The 17,291-nt window shown below is 38.2% G+C and overlaps 2 protein-coding genes across 3 annotated transcripts in view; one reads left to right on the top strand and one right to left on the bottom strand.

Annotated features, from left to right (window-relative positions):
• The window catches only part of ern2 (endoplasmic reticulum to nucleus signaling 2), a 31,670-nt gene extending 30,755 nt beyond the window's left edge, over positions 1 to 915 (bottom strand). The window contains exon 1 of one of the 2 annotated variants that reach the window (XM_049469576.1): positions 691 to 915. In XM_049469576.1, coding sequence (XP_049325533.1) covers positions 691 to 756 — 66 coding nt within the window. In that variant the 5' untranslated portion in view covers positions 757 to 915. The remainder of the gene's footprint in view (positions 1 to 690) is intronic. The other variant, XM_007238133.4, reaches the window with a different exon arrangement.
• A 5,340-nt stretch (positions 916 to 6,255) lies between these two features.
• The window catches only part of chtf18 (CTF18, chromosome transmission fidelity factor 18 homolog (S. cerevisiae)), a 29,280-nt gene continuing 18,244 nt past the window's right edge, over positions 6,256 to 17,291 (top strand). The window contains exons 1-7 of the mRNA XM_007238137.4: positions 6,256 to 6,478; positions 9,930 to 10,085; positions 11,037 to 11,157; positions 12,856 to 13,078; positions 14,552 to 14,644; positions 14,739 to 14,791; positions 16,683 to 16,824. Of these exons, the coding sequence (XP_007238199.3) occupies positions 6,391 to 6,478; positions 9,930 to 10,085; positions 11,037 to 11,157; positions 12,856 to 13,078; positions 14,552 to 14,644; positions 14,739 to 14,791; positions 16,683 to 16,824 (876 nt within the window). The 5' untranslated portion in view covers positions 6,256 to 6,390. The remainder of the gene's footprint in view (positions 6,479 to 9,929; positions 10,086 to 11,036; positions 11,158 to 12,855; positions 13,079 to 14,551; positions 14,645 to 14,738; positions 14,792 to 16,682; positions 16,825 to 17,291) is intronic.

Raw genomic sequence — 17,291 nt, 5'->3', positions numbered from 1 at the left:
TATCTCTCCACCATAAATGGGATTAAGCTTTAGCCAAAACGCCTCACCGCCGTCAGAACAGAATGACTCAGATATCAGACAACATATCTGAATTTTTTTAACCCATACAAGAGCTTTTCTGTGAGGAAGCCTTTACTTTAGCTAGTTTAATATAATAAAGAACCCCTAGCTAATAAAGAACAACGCGTATTGTTCCTTTAAACAGTTTAAAAGAGATATTTGTGCTGTTTTTCTTCCGTTTGTTTTATTTACAATGGAAGAGAACACAGTAGCAGCGTCTCCACAGCGGCTCTGCTAAACACAATCAGTCCGCACTACAATGCGGCGCGCGCGCGTCAGCACAAACCGGGGGCGCGCGCTCCTCCAGCCTCCAACGGTTTTAGCTAAACCGACTAAAACTTTTTAATATAAAAAAAACTGCCAATACAGAACTTTTAACTGTTTTTAAAGCGCTTTAATGTGAGTTTGTGAGTTTTAACTGGTTTTAATTGGTTCGGGGAGTTTGTAAATATTAAATAAGTCAAGTTTAAGTTTAGTCTCTCTCAGGGGTCACTCCTCAAGCCGTCATGGCTGTGCGACCCCCACCTCCTCCTCCTCTCCCCCTCCAGCCCACGAGCGGAGGATAAAAATAGCCCGGCCCCGCTCCCTCAGACCCCCGCGGCTCCTGCCCGATGTAAACACGACCCATACCTGGAAGCCCGCCGCGCACGCGAGCAGCCCCGCCAGCCACAGCCCCCACAGCCGCCGGTGCTCCATGGTCCGCGGTCCTCAGAGCTCTCACAGCGACCCCTCGCAGCGGGCAGGCGGCCCATCACTGACAGCCCGCCGCGCCATCTTCACACAGCCGCTCAGCGGCCGCGCGACCCGCCGCCTCCATGTTTTCACAACAACTGTCCCCCACCCACCGCGTTTCCGCGTCCAGCCGCGCACTGGTGGGCAGCCCGTCCAGTCCTGAGTGACACCGCGGTCATCCAATCAGCGCCGCCCGGAGGCGGGGCTTACAACACGGCTCGATGTCACTTTGGAACACGTGGAGCGAAGAGAGCAGAGCTGATCCCTCAGATCCGGGCTGCGCGCGCTGATCCGGGGTCAGTGTGCGGTGGGACACGTGATCAGCGCGTGCCGGATCTCAGCGAGCAGAGCAGATCTGGAAACAGCGGGGAGACGCGGTTACACGCTGTTGCGTCACAGTAAACACCAGCGCGCGCCTCCGTTTCTCGATCAGACAGAAACGACACTTCAGCTCAAACACTGAGGAACTTTCTGCTGCGAGTGATTCTACAGAAACGCCCACTTTTAGAATGGCACAATGTCTATTTAAATTTAGACCATGTTGTATGAATACGCGTTAGGCATATTCCAGCGAATCGGTTATCCACAGGAAATGAATGTGCACGCAAAATAACTTAAAAATAAATTGTGTTATTAAGAATAGTGTCTGAATACTGAAAAAAGAGCATTTGTTAACTTTCCTCATTCTTTAACTGTAAACTTCACCATGAAATATAATAATTATTAAAATCCTTCAGAGATTTATTTTTGGATTGTTGTGTGATTCCAAATCCCATCTATGCTTTATATGTTTTGCATAATACATCCATAATATTTAAGTTAAAATAGTTGTGTAACTCAACGCTCTGTCCTGTTGCCTAAATTAATAATTTAACTTTATTTGTTTATTTTTAAAATACAAGTTTTGGGAAAAATCACTAAAATGTGAGTCCTCATTCTATTAGCCATTTAACTATTTTCCTGTTTTTGGCAATTCTATGCTAAAAACTCATTCCTGTTACTTTTAATCCTGTTACTCATAACATAAAAAGTAACAAGAATGAGTGCCAGTAACAGGAGTGAGTTCCAGTAACAGGAGTGAGTTCCAGTAACAGGAGTGAGTTCCAGTAACAGGAGTGAGTTCTAGTAACAGAAGTGAGTGTCAGTAACAAAAGTAAGTTCCAGTAACAGAAATAAGTGCCAATACAAAACTGGGTGCCAGTAACAGGTGTGAGTCCCAGTAACAGGAGTAAGTTCCAGTAACAGGAGTGAGTGCCCTTAACAGGAGTAAGTTCCAGTAACAGGAGTGAGTGCCATTAACAGGAGTGAGTTCCAGTAACAGGAGTGAGTTCTAGTTACAGAAGTGAGTGTCAGTAACAGGAGTGTAGTTCCAGTAACAGGAATGAGTGCCAATACAAAAATGGGTGCCAGTAACAGGTGTGAGTCCCAGTAACAGGAGTAAGTTCCAGTAACAGGAGTGAGTGCCATTAACAGGAGTGAGTTCCAGTAACAAGAGTGAGTGCCAGTAACAGGAGTGAGAACCCGTAACAGGAGTGAGTTTCAATAACAGGAATGATTGCCATTAAAAAGAATGGGTGCCAGTAACAGGTGTGAGTCCCAGTAACAGAAGTGAGTTCCAGTAACAGGAGTGAGTGCCATTAACAGGAGTGAGTTCCAGTAACAGGAATGAGCGCCATTAACAGCAATGTGTGCCAGTAACAGTAACAGGAGAGAGTGCCAGTAACAGAAGTGAATACCAGTAACATGAATGAAGATTCTCCCCTGGTTTATTGATTTATTAATTTGAATATTAGTTAATGTTAACCACTTTTGTCCAATTCTGTTTGGTTGAATATTTATCCATTTGTTCAATAAATTGCATGATAACAAATTTCAGGTTTGGGTCTTCTTGATAAGATAAAAATAACTTTGCATATTTTAGAAAAATACAATGTGCATGCATATATAGTGATTTTCTGTCATAAATATGATTTTTTGAATATGCAGTCAACCATTTCTTTAGAATAAACACTTGCAGTCAACCATTTCTTTAGAAAAAATCAACAGAATCAGTAGACTGTTTAACATGTATGACAACTGAATCTGTGTTTCATCTTTCCAGAGAATTTTGTTCCAAAAGTTAAATCCAACTCAACAGAAGCATTTGCTGGTAGCTAATTTCAGATAGTCTAAAATAAAATTGCGTACATTCCATAGACGCAGTCCCTACACCTGGTCTTGGATGGTCAAGGTAGTTGTAAAACGTGCAGCATAGTCGTGCTTGGTCATACTGGTCATCTAATAGTATAAAAACAGCATATATATAAATATAAATACACATACACACACATTCAGAAAAAAAGATTGTCATGATTTTGACCTGGCACACTACAAACTTGTAGGAATTGTTTAGATGAAACTTGGTTGTAAAGATGTTTTTAATTACTGTATCACAATTTTGTAGAAAAACTGAATGAGTAATAACCCAAAAGTGTGGATATACCTTCTCACCTTTTTAATTTTTTCCCTACATTGTAAAGTAGTACTGAAGTCATTTAAACTATACAGAATCATGTAGTAAACTTATATTTCGTACATTAGATTCTTCAAAGTAGGCAGTTTTTGCTTTTATTACTGCTTTGCACTCTTGCTTTTTTTCTCATTCAGCTTCAAAAGTAGTCACCAGCTAACAGGCTTTCCAACAGTCTTGAAGGAGTCCCCGGAGGTGCTGAGCACTTGTTGGGTGCTTTGCCATCATTCTGAAGTTCAATTCATCCCAAACCAACTTCATTGGCACTAAAACAGGTGATTGAGGAGCCCAGGTCATCTGATGCAACACTCCATCACCCCCTTTATTGATCAAATAGCCCTTACATAGCTTGGATGTTTGTTTGGGGTCAATGTCCTCTTGAAAAACAAATGATAGTGCCACTAAGCGTAAACCAGATGGGATGGCATGCTGCTGCGGAATGCTGTGTTAGCCATGTTGATTAAGTATCACCAGAGAAACACCCTCTTGATTCTCCATGATAGGAACAACACATGTAGGAACATCCACTCACCTTTTCTGCGTCTTATAAAGACAGGGCATTTGAAATCAAAAATATCATTCCTGGTGTTTCTTGGCCCAAACAATTCATCTAAAGTCCAGTCCAAATTTATACAGTCTTCCCTGAACAGTTGATGTCGCTACTTACTAGCATTACCGAGTAACTGGCACGCTAGGAGCAAAGCGCAGCGACTCGGTTCTGATACATCAGCTCACAGATGCCTTGCGCTGATCGACATCACCCTTTGAAGTGATGTGGGGAGAGAGCACCATCTACCCACCCAGAGAGAGTAAGGCCAGTTGTGCTCTCTCAGGGCTCTGGCAGCAACCTTCATTTCTCAAGGTATTTTTTTCTTTATTTAGTTGAGTAGTTCTTGCCATAATCTGGATTAGAACATTACTCAAATAAGGTTATTCACAGTATACCTGTTCCTCTACCTCTTCATAATTTTACAACTGATGCTCTCAAACACATTAAGAGACAAGAAATTCAAGTAATTAACTCTTGACAAGTTCAGCACAGCTGTTAACTGAAAGCCTGAATTCCAGGTGACTCTACCTCATAAAGCTGACTGAGAAAATCCAGCCAAGATGTACAAAACTGTCATTTAAGCCAGAAGCGCCCTCTAGCGGGCCCGCCGGCGGGCCCGTTCTGACTATGTAAATTAGAACGCTTAAAAGCGTCAAATATTCTAAACATACCGACCAACTAACCAACTCATATTCATTAGTACTACTTTAACTACCTGCATGCAAATTTACAGCCATCTACATTAAACCAGTCGCCAGAAATCGCCAACTGAAAACAGCCTGTTTTTTCACATTGTTTACACGAGAAACACGCCTCCCCAACAAAATAGCCTTATAAAATAATATTAGTGTATAAAATAACATCATATTATATTATTGAAAATTCACTTACTATCACAGCATCCACAATACAGCACTGAACCGCAGGTAAAATATCCATAAAGTCCTTTATTTGCCTGCTCACGGCTCCTCAAAAACATGCGTTTAGTTTCAGCGCAGCCGTAACGTCGTATTCTCAAGCTCCCAGCGACTACACAATGGAATATTTTCCGTAAAGTTGTACGTGAATACAAAGCTAAGGGTGTCCTCTTCTAGATTCAGTGGTTTTTATTGGTCTACAATCCACTACTTTTCTTGAGTGATCGTCTTTTGAACCAATGGCGTGAGCGCTGGATCGCGCTGGTGTTCAGGGCTGTCCAATCAAATCAGATCATAGCCTTTTTCCAGCGTCACAAAAGTGATTGACACCTATTTCAACCAATAGTCCACCCTTAGACGAAAACACTGATACGTAATTTGCCCTGATTGGTCTCCGAATGGCTGGGGGAGGGGCATGCCAAACCGTCACCAAGTCACAAAAAAAACACCCCTCTCCAAACGCTAAAACTCCATAGCGCACACAGCGCGCAAACATGTGATTTTATGTGTCATTTCATCAAAAAAATATTAATATTACCCTGAGATGGACTCACATTAATTTATTTTATCACAAAGAAACAAAAAAATATTAAAATGTTGTTTTATAGAGACAGATTCACCTCTGTATTAGACTGGGGCGCTCTGGAGAGGTTTTTAAGCCTTTGGTGACGCCTGGTGGACACCTTATATATAATGCAGTATAAATTCCCATGCTGTTAAAATAATGTTTTCAAATTTTGTACTTTGTTTGACAAGACCCTAATAAACCAGGAAATGTAGAGAATGATTAGCTAATCATCACCAACATCCATACACACACTATAAACTCAAAATATAATAGGCGCTTTTTGTTTTTTTTACATTTTCCTCTGCATTTAATGTTCTCAAATAGATCCTAAATAATGAAAATTACCTCTTGAAAGTGAATTACTGTTTTGTCCCAAGTGTCTACTTCAGTTTAAGCCCTGACTGGTCATTGTGCTATATGTAAAACTTAAGATATCCAGTGTGATAGCATAGTAGTGCAAATCGCATGAAAATGAGCAAAAACATGGATCAGCAGTAAGGGGTTAAAGAATCTAAAATATAAAACTCATTATGGTTTGTTTAATATTTTTTGTTTATTAAATAATTCCATATGTTTTTCTTCATAGTTTGGATGATTTTAGTATTAATCTACAATGTAGAACATTTCAAAATAATGAAAATTAAAATTTAAGGTGTTATATATATGCAGTATGATATATATTATGTTCATTTGTTTTGTATTTGTGTCGTATTGGAACAACGCCACATCCAGAGTCCTCCCTTTCTAGTGCCCTACGGTGGCTGTTTTTTTTTGCTGCATTTAGAACGCGCCCACCACAGTTCACTTGATGGAAGTGAGGATTGACCTATCAGAGGCGCGACTGTAAGGCCAGCTAGCCAATCATGGAGTTCCAATCGCCTGGAGAAAGCGTAGAGAATGACCCGGATGTTGTCGACAGTGAACAAAACTTTACCGCTAAAAGTGGGGCTGTGGATCCAGGCGCTTCAGTAATGATCCCGTTAAACTGAGATTTCAGTACAGATTAAACACACAGAACTGCAGATATTAAACGGCTGAACACTGAAACCTAAACATGGACGAATATGACGAAATGTACGGAATCGAGGATGATTTCGAGCAGCAGTTCGCGGACGAGCTGGAGGTTATGGCTGAGATGGACTGTGAGTGTTAAGTTAACGTTAACGTTACCGCAGCTAAGTTAGTTTTCTCTCTGCTGGTGTAAATCTGCTGCTTTAGAGGATTTTAAATAAATAAATGCCTTATTAATCTCCTCAGTATTTGTCTTGTCATGAAAATACACCGGCTATATGTTACATAAGCTGACTAATTTAAATGTTAAAACATTAATTATGCTTTAAAACACATTAGAAAGCTAACTATCGATATAGAGACTAGCTCATTGGGTGGGTGGCATCAATCACTGCTTATTTAAAACTAACCTACACAAAGAAACATTTTTTTTTTTTTACAGTTCCAGTCCAAAGTTTTTTTTTCATTGTTTAAAACGGTTCTGCGTTGTAAATTAATACTAAAGTCATTATTTAGTAAACAAAAAATGTTAACAGCACAGCTGTTAACTGAAAACCACTCCAGCTGACTTCAAGATGTGTGAAGTTGTCAATTAATCAAACTAGAATATATTTATATCAGTTTGATTAGTTGACAACTTTACACATCTTGAAGTCAGCTGGAGTGGTTTTCAGCTGTGCTGAACAAGCCAAGAGTTAATAACTTAAATTTCTTGTCCTCTCAAAGTGTTTGAGAGCATCAGTTGTAAAGTAGTGAAGAGGTAGAGTTACAGGTATACAGTGAATAACTCAGTAATGTTCTAATCCATATTATGGCAAGAACTACTCAACTAAATAAAGAAAAAAGTGAATTTAAGAAATGAAGATCAGTCACTGAGGACAAAAAAAAAAGAAAATTTATAGTACCGGTATCCTCAAGTGCAGTCGCACTAAAAGTCTTTAAAAACGTTATGATGAAACTGGCTCTTATCAGGACCACCCCAGACAAACGACGTTCAAGAGTTATCTCTGTTGTACAGAATAAGTTTAGCAGTGTTACCAGCCTCAGAAACTGCAAATTAACAGCTCCCCAAATAAGAGTACCTAAATGCTTCACACAGAGTATTTTGGTTTGTTTAACACTTTTAAGTTTCTACATGATTCCGTATGTGCTCCAACATAGTCTGAATGACTTTAGTATTTATTTACAATGTAGAAAAGAAAAAAAAAAAAAATTGAACAAGAAGGTGTGTCCAAACTTTTGACTGGTACTGTATATGTATATTGGGCTGCAGAGTAAGTTTGTTATAAATTTATGTCTCATTAGAAAATGTTTTAATAGTGGTGATATAATTTTTAGACACGTTTCTAATATTTCAGTATAGTGCTGTGCGATATGACGATAAATATCGTGTGGACGATAGAAAAGTGTCTATCGTGCTACTTACCTTCTATTTTCCCTATCGTTTCTACAGTAATTTCATCAATTACTCATGCAAATATATATATAAAGTAGGCTACGATGAAATGTATTGGCGTGGTCACTTTGATTAACTCGGTTTATTTAAGTGATAAAGTAATCTTCGCAAAAAAAGCTTCATAATGTGGTTTTGCGACGTGACGCTGCTTTACGTTATTTGACGGACACGCCGGTTTGCGACATGCTTTACGTTATTAAACTCATGAGAGCTGAACAATAGAGACGCATTGTTCTTTTGAAAAAAAAATAGTTACTGCATCTACCTCATCTTTTTTTATTTGATACATATATATTGCTGCACTAAAAGGTAGTAATTCTCATTTGTAAAAGTTTGCTTTAATGTCACTTTGAAATAAAGTTGGAAAAAAGTAAGCAATAATAGTATTTTGTCATATTTTTCGAAGAATAACTGAAAACATACTTAAATGTGATATATCATGATATATATCGTTATCGTGATACAAAAAATATTCCTTATCGTGATATATGATTTTTCCCATATCGCCCAGCACTGTATACATCATTTACAGTCACTGACTAATGATTATAACAGGGTACATTACATGAATTTGTAGGTACAGAGAACCATTGTGAATTGCCTTGGCAGTTATTCTGTTGCTGTATAATTGTTCTTATCAATATTGGAATAATATTCAACCAAAATTAAGAAATATGTTTTTACATTTGCTACATTTTGGACAATGTTGGTCGTCTCCACTAAGACAGAGGAAGAATTGAAGTGACGAGCATCTTCAGACATGAGTCCTGTTTTTGTTTTGGTGCAGAAGACCTATGAATGCATGTATGGAGGCACTGTGGTCAGCACCAACATCAAAGGTTTAAAGGCCTATTGTCATGGTGTGGGTGTCAGATTTGTACGATCACCTTTGCTCTTCATCTCGGGCACATAGACAACCCAATGCTATGTTAATGATCTGTTGAACCCCAGTGAAAAGCTTGCAAGGAGCAGGTTTTGTCCCCTGTCACATTACCTGGTAAACCACTTCCTTGCAGAACCAGTGATTCCATAATTGGTAACGGTGGACAGGTATAGCTTGTGGCTTTTGACTATGGAGAGATGAGACAAAGATTAAGCTTTTCCGAGTTAAATTTTGCAGAAATGGGATCTGCTCATGATTACAATCATGCCAGCTCATCTGTGAAACACAGTGTAGATAATGTTCTGGCCTCTTCTGGGATGTAATCATAATCTTCATTAATTCACAGTAAACGCAGAATTCAACAGAAACATTTTGTAAGTCAATTTGACAAATGACGCAACCAAACCTGTTGAGAACATTCAACATGCAGCAAGATAATGGTCCAAGTACAATGCCAAAAACTACAAATGAGTTCTTCAAAAGCAAGAAGGTTTTAGACTGCCTAGTCAATCTCCAAACTTACAATCTACAAAGCCTCATTTTACAGACTAAAAGGGAGACTGAAGGGAGTAACCCCTGAAACACAAAACCTTTGTTTATAAGAAAACTGTGTCTCAGATCCAGGTGTAAATAATAAAAGCTAAAATGTTAATATTTTGTCTTTTTTTTATATATATATAATTTTATTCCATTTTTTTTTTCCATTTTCTCCCCAATTTACACGGCCAATTACCCAACCCACTCACTAGGACTCACCCTATCACTAGTGATGCCCCAACACACCAGAAGGGTGAAGACTAACACATGCTTCCTCCAATACATGTGAAGTCAGACACCGCTTCTTTTCGAGCTGCTGCTGATGCAACATTACCAAGCAGCATTACAGCGTGCTTAGAGTAAAGCGCAGTGACTCGGTTCTGGTACATCAGCTCACAGACGCCCTGTGCTGCGGACATCACCCTAGAAATGGTGTGGGTAGAGAGCGCCATCTCCCCACCCGGATGAAGCAAGGCCCATTTTTGCTCCCTCTGAGCGCCGGCAGCTTGATGGCATCATTCATCTTTTAATATCAAACCCAAATCTTTTCAGTCTACAGCTAAAATAAAGAGCTTGGCCTCACTGGTTGAATACTTTTGTTGGGCACTGTATATGGTCACTTAAAAAAAAAAAACAACTTGATCTAATAGCATTGTTCAGTTATATCCACTCTGATTAAGCTCTTTTTTCCATTGTTTGCTCTCAGCTTTCGAGCCAAACTGCAACGGAAAGGTATCAGAGTTTCGCAATAAGAAGCCAGTGCCGCAGACGTTCGAGGACGCTCTTGTATCTGGGGATTTGGTGTTGGAGGATCCTCCTCCAGCCACAGAGGACCCAAACTGTGATGGAGACGAGTCGCTGAGTGAGTTTCTTTTAGATGCATTTTATAGGTTTACAGTCTGTAGCCCATCTGTTGATTCACAGAGCATCACCATTCTAACCTGTCCAGACCAAAACTTTATGAATATGAACTTGTTTTCTTTGCATTATTTGAGGTCTGAAAGCTCTGCATCTTTTTAGTTATTTCAGTCATTTCTCATTTTCTGCAAATAAATCCTCTAAATGACAATATTTTTATTTGAAATTTGGAGAAATGTTGAACGTAGTAACATAAACCTATAAATCAGAGATTTAAAAATCAGATAAACTAATTCAGAAACAGAAGTGGTTTCTTAATTTTTTTTCTAGAGCTGTATATCGCAATATCAATGTTTTTGATATTACAAATTCTTAATTAGTTAAAAAAAAATCGAATGAAAAGTATTGTAAACAAATAAGACGTCCTCACAATACTAGCCCTAAATGTCTCTAGTCCAAACATCATCATAAACCATGATAAGACCACCTAATTACTTTTATATTCTGAGATTATCTCTAAATCTGTGCCATGTCGTATTTTGCACAATAATAAATCATATTTAAAAAAAAAAAAATACTTGCTATTTTGTAGTTGTTGATTTTGTCAACTTACTCTTACTGTTATTTAAAAAATAGGCAAGTTTACAGATGTGATATTTATACAAAATAAAACCTAATTTTGTTGCAATAGTATCTTCTTGAAACGAATAAGAGATTGGTTTGTGTTTTTTTATATCACTAAAAACATTTTGGGATTGTTTTTGCAATAATGCACTGAAATATTGTTATATTGCTTTGGGGTAATTTCACCCACTCTTACTCTCTTTAGAACTTTAGCTGTTGAGCAGTTTACAGGCTGTGTCTGTTGACAGAAAGGGAGGCTCCTTGTTCTCAGTGTGGACTGGATTGTTTTAAGGATAATGATCTCTAAATATGTGTGTCTGTCTCTCTTTAGCGCCAAAGGCAAAAAGGCGAAAGCAGGACGTGGCTAAAAAGCTCCTCTTTGATGGAAAACAGGATGATGACATCACTCCTCCCTCTTCCCCTGAGGTGTATGACACGTCAGAGAAGAGCAGGTAAAACATGTGGATCATGTGGAAGACATCTTGCTTTTATTTATGGTTTGCTGACTGAGTTAATGCTGTGCATTAATAAAAAAAAAAAAAAGCATAACCCTAAAAAGGTTTTATGTAGCAGTGACCGAAATATAAGGAGGTTTATATAGTTTATATAGTTTGTTTTTATTTTGATTTTAAACTAATTTGATTGTGTTTACACAGTTTTTACACCCTTCAACATAAATATAAAAGAAGAAACATTAGATTATAAATACATAGGTAATAAACAGTTTTAATAAATAGTTATGTTTATAAATAAAACTGTCAGTGTGTCTATTAATGTCTTATGTTCTTTGTAATTAATAATTATCTAATAATTAATAATTAATTAATAATTATTAGCTCTAGTTTAAGTGAGCATTTATTCTGAATTCATTATTCTGAATTTATATCAAATTCACAGTCAAAAATCAAAAAGTCGAAAGTTATCATTTGTCACACATCCTTAAAAACAAAACATGCAAAAAATGCTGCTTGCTGGGAAATTCTTGTACATTTTCACAGTAGTAACAACAGCTTTTGCTACAGTAATGCAGTAAAGGTTGGATGATGCTCATAGACAAGAATGTTTTTCAATCACTCCTGTGTTGTTTTGGTCTCGTAAAAAAAAAGATTTTCTTCAGGCTGTTATTTAAAAATATTTGCATCACCAAAGATGAAAAAACTGTAAGACCTGTAAGGGCTGATAATACAGCAAAGAGAGACACCAACACACAGTGAAGAGAGTACAGGGTGTCTGAGATTCAGACCAAAACATGCATGATTCAATTTTTGCCGTCCAAACGACAAAACAGTTTTCAAAAATCTTCAGTTATTTAGTGTTTAAAACAGATTTTTTTCGTGTGTGTGGAAGCCAAAATATAGACATGGAACTGTCTCACGTGATTTTGATTTTGTACCATCTATTCTTTAGTTGTACCAAGATCCCCAGTCCTTACCAAGAAAAGTACTTGTAGAATACCCAATGTGCCCTAATTTATTATTAGCCATGCAGAGTGAGCGTAGTATTTGTAACCAGTCTGAAAATGTTATATTCTGTCCTAGACTGTGTCTTAATGTTGTTTATAATGTTATTTCTTCTTTTAATTGTCACTGTTGCATGCTTACAGCAGCTCAGGGGTTAAACTGGATTGCAGTAGCTTTTGCTCGTATTGGCATCAAACTGAGTATTGTATTTTGATAAATTCTATTAAAATTCTGTAATTTAATAGAAAGAAATGTAATTTGTTTTATAACAAAATACTTGAACAGCAATTGTGCTGTTGAAATAAATATGCACTTTTCGTCTGGTCTATACTTTGGCTGTATGCTGTAAACTCAATGAAGGTGGTCTGAGAAGCTTGTTTTAGGAAAAGGGCAGGGGATTACTAAATGGCTTAGCAGAGTCTCATTGCAGATTTGACAATATGTCTGCACTTTTATCTTAATTTAAATAAAATGGAGGGAAATGGAATCACAGTGTCCATGTTTCATGCAGACATTGGGTGATTGTTGCACTCACAACTCCTTATGCTTGATCACACTTTTTTATGATTATTTTCCCTCAATCTTCCATTCCTTATTTCTGCTAATGCTTAGTTTTATTTTGATTCTGACTAATGAATTACTCATTTTGCGATATTAAAACACTTGATTTACTTTCTAATCTTTTTGCAGGCCTGGGTTTGCGTTGACTCTCTCTCCAGACAGGCCACAAGTCGCAATGACGGCCAGCTTGTTGGACATCAGTGGTTTTGGAGCGCTTCAGGAATCACCTAAGAGAGCTCCAACTGTAACACGCCATGTCCTGAAACGTCCACCGGCTACAGGGGATTACATCACTGTCACAGACTCGATGGGAAACCGAGTTTATCTCAACAAAAAAGAAGACGAGGAAAAGGTGTGTAATATCGATACAGGCATCTGGGTCCAACCTTTTAGAGTAAATAGCTGGGAGTCTAAGGACCTGTCCACACAAATCCAGATACTTTTAAAAAAAGTTTTTTCTCTCCGGTTTGGCCTTCTGTCCACATGAAAACAGTGTTTTTGGTCACTGAAATAAGAGATTTTTGAAGACTGTGCTACCAGCAGAGCCGTGTAAATGGGAAAACGGAGCTTTCTGAAAACACTGACATCACACAGCTAGCCTGCACATGTCTGCTCTTTGTTTACATTAGCTTAGCCAGTTCAGAAAGAGCCGGAAAAATGGACACTGTCTGGATTGATATTGTTCTCTATGTGATTTGCAGATTAATAACATGTTTTACAGCCTAATATTATGTTACTCTCACATTACCAAACACAGCAGAGATACCAAAATGCACTGCACTTTTTTTCGATTATCCTCTTCAGAGGTACAAACCTTACTTTGAACGGTGATCCTGGACCAGGCCTGGATAAACAAACGTCTGGAGGGACAGTTTTTAAAATGTAGTAGTTGTTGTTGAGGAGCAGCGAGAAAACTTATAGAGAATCCTTGTTCATTTCAGTGTTTTTGAGTGGTGTGGCGTTTCTGTGTAGACGGGGATATTTTTAAAAACGCTGAATGTGAGGATGAATTCATCTAACAAAAACCTTGGGCACAAAGTGGTCCAGCAGTCTAAAGTGCTGCCACTATGAGCAGGAGGTCGCAGGTTTGAACCCCTGCTCATGCAGCTTTGCCGTCAGCTGCCGGCGCTCAGAGGGAGCACAATTGGCCCTGCTCCCTCTGGATGGTGCTCTCTCCCCACATCACTCCTACGGTGATGTCGGCAGCACAGGGCGTCTGTGAGCTAATGTATCAAAACCGAGCCTGCTGCTTTCTGTGCTTTCCATTACCAGCAGCTCGAAAAGAAGCGGTGGCTGACTTCACATGTATCGGAGGAAACGTGTTAGTCTTCCCCCTGCTGGTGTGTTGGGGCGTTACTAGTGATAGGGGGAGTCCTAATGAGTGGGTTGAGTAATTGGCCGTGTAAATTGGGGAGAAAATGGGAAAAATTCGAAATAAAATTATAAAAAATAGGCCTTAAAGTACCTTTAGTACTTATGCATACTAGCATTATGTTAGAAAAATGTAACACAATATTGTAAAATGTTATATACTGAATGCAGCATATCGTTGCTGTCCAATGAAAAACACTTATCTCCAAAACAGCAACTTTACAGAAGAGAGAAAAAACCTTATGAACTTTCAATGGAAGTCAATGTAAAAACAGATTATTTCAGCTAATTTTGAAGAGTTTCTATTGGTCCGTTTATCAAGAAATTTTGGCACAGTGTAAGGGACATTTTGTCTGTTAAATTTATGTAGTAAACTAAAAATCGACAAAAATGGAGATAAGTGTTTTTCATAGGACAGCGACGATATACAGTATTGAGCTTTATTTTTTCTCAGGCACCGGATCCAAGACTTTTCCGAAACTCCTTGAATTCTCTGGGACTTCTATCTGTACCCATCGAGGTTCTCAGAGAGCAAGTAGCAGAGAGGGTAAGACAAACACAAGAGTGTGCACACCAGTAGTTATACTCATACGATGCAGCAGACACACAACAGGTACTTTATTGTTTGTCCTTTTTCATAGCGTCATCGTCAGTTGGTGGAAGAATCCCAGAGGTTAACACAGCTTTTGAACAGGTAAGGGATGCTTATCTAAAAGCTCACTAAACACCCTCACATTGTTTACTAACTACTGTAGAATTTTACTGTCAGTTTTTCGTTTAAAATTTATATTGTAAATTGTAAGGAGCCAGTAGACCTCAAAAGATAATTTTACTATCTATACTGTATACTATATTGTACTATATTGTATTTAGACTGTACTGATCTCAGAATGCACCAGAATTATTACTAGGAATTATCCTTTTAGATTCCAAAACAGTGGACTGATTAATTAATTTAATGACTATGAGCTTATTGTAGATTATTTAGTGGGCCAAATGGGACACAACATGAAACAGAACCACCTTATTTCTAGTTGTGGGCAGCTAGTTAAACACAGTTGCCCTGGCTTATGTACTGGGACAGATACACAATAGGACATGCTTAGTTTTCTACTTAGCAGAAGGCTGATTAAAGGTGCATACTTTAGCTTATCTTAGCATATTTAGCAGACCAGAAGCTACTAACCATTTAACAGGCTTGGGTCCAGCTGTAGATGGCTAGTTAAACCTATTTTTTAGGCTTATTTTGTGGACCAGAAGTTTCACAAACTGTATTAAGTGTAAGTGTCTAGTTAAGCCTAGCTAGCTAGTTTAGGTTATTCAGCTTATTTAGTGGACCAGAGGTTCCACATACTGTTCTAGCTGTAGCCGACTATTTTAAAATTGGTTAGCTTAGCTTATTAATATTATTTAATGGACCAGAGGTCCTATAGGCTGTTCTAGCTGTAGACAGCTAGTTAAATTTAGTTAGCTTAGCTTATAAGATTTATTTAGTGGACCAGAGGTTCCACATGCTGTTCTTAGCTGTAACTGGCTAGTCAAACCTAGTTAGCTTAGCTTATTGGACTTATTTAATGAACAAGCGGTCCCACATACTGTTCTAGCTGTAGCTGCTTGTTAATTTTGGTTAGCATAGCTTATTAGATTTTTATAGTAGACCAGAGGTTCCACTTACTGTTCTATGTGTAGGTGGCTATTTAAACTTGGTTAGCTTAGCTTATTAGATTATTTATTAGACTAGAGGTTCCACATTCTGTTCTAGCCGTTGCTGGCTAGTTTAACTTGGTTAGCTTAGCTTACTAGATGTATTTAGTGCACCACAGGTTCCACATTCTGTTCTAGCACAACCCGGCAAGTTGAACTTAGTTAGCTTAGCTTATTTAGTGGACCAGAGGTTCCACATATTTATCTAGCTGTAGCCGACCAGTTAATTTTGGTTAGCTTGGCTTATTATGTTTATTTAGTAGACCAGAGGTTCCACATACTGTTCTAGCTGTAGCCAACTATTAAAAATTGGTTAGCTTAGCTTATTAATATTATTTAATGGACCAGAGGTCCTATATGCTGTTCTAGCTGTAGGCAGCCTGTTAAATTTAGTTAGCTTAGCTCACTAGATTTATTCAGTGTACCTGAGGTTCCACATACTTTTCTAGCACAAGCCGACTAGTTAAATTTGGTTAGCTTAGCTTATTAGATTTATTTAGAGGACCAGAGGTTCCACATACTGTTCTAGCTGTAGCTGATAGTTAAACTTGTTTAGTTTAGCTTATTATATTTATTTAATGGACCAGAGGTTTCACATATTAATCTAGCTGTAGTCGGCCAGTTAAACTTGGTTAGCTTAGCTTATAAGATTTATTTAGTGGACCAGAGGGTACACATACTGTTCTAGCTGTAATGGCTTTTTGTGATACATGTGACACAATTGGGAGTAAATAAATAGAACATATGGGTGGAGGTATTTTGGACGATTTTCTTGATTCAGTTATGTATAGAATTAAAATAAAGTGAACATGATAAAATGTGGCTTCAGCTTAATCAAACCTTTATTCAAAACAGTACCTGTTGGTTACATGTATTTTTAGCGGTATAGATCCAGAGCTTCTTGCAGATGAGGAGACTGAGGATGCTGGAGAAGGTGATGATGGCACTGTTGATGAAGGCTCCTCTCGCTTATGGGTGGACCGTTTTGCCCCAAAGCATTATATGGAGCTACTGAGTGACGATGTAAGTTATAAAAACATATATAGACACACACACACACCTACACTCGAGTTTAGATTCTCTGCCCGAGCCCAGGCTTAAGAAAATGGTCTGTGACATGCCTTCGTTTTTAGCGGTATTTTTTATATATATATTGTTTATTATAATCATAATATAGCCAAGTAACAAATCACACTCAGACTGTAATATTCTAAGTTGAGGAACACAGCACTGGCCTGCACATGCCAACTCCTCCACTTGTCCACATTACACTTTGTAGTTTTTATAAATAATAGGCCTTTACTTCTTCTGTGCTGCACTGTTCATTAACATCATTCTGAACAGATTTTGCTCATTCAATCAACTCAGACTTATATTGTGTTTAAATAGGGCTCAGACTCGTAATAACAGTTTATGGGGCAGGCCGGGTCGGGCTTGGACAGAATGTCCAAGGTTCAGGTAGAGTCGGGTTGGATAAAGCAGTTAACAAA

The sequence above is a fragment of the Astyanax mexicanus genome, chromosome 21 (genome assembly GCF_023375975.1).
Source record: "Astyanax mexicanus isolate ESR-SI-001 chromosome 21, AstMex3_surface, whole genome shotgun sequence".
NCBI classification, from domain to species: domain Eukaryota; kingdom Metazoa; phylum Chordata; class Actinopteri; order Characiformes; family Acestrorhamphidae; genus Astyanax; species Astyanax mexicanus.
This window is presented reverse-complemented; position numbering and strand designations above follow the sequence as displayed.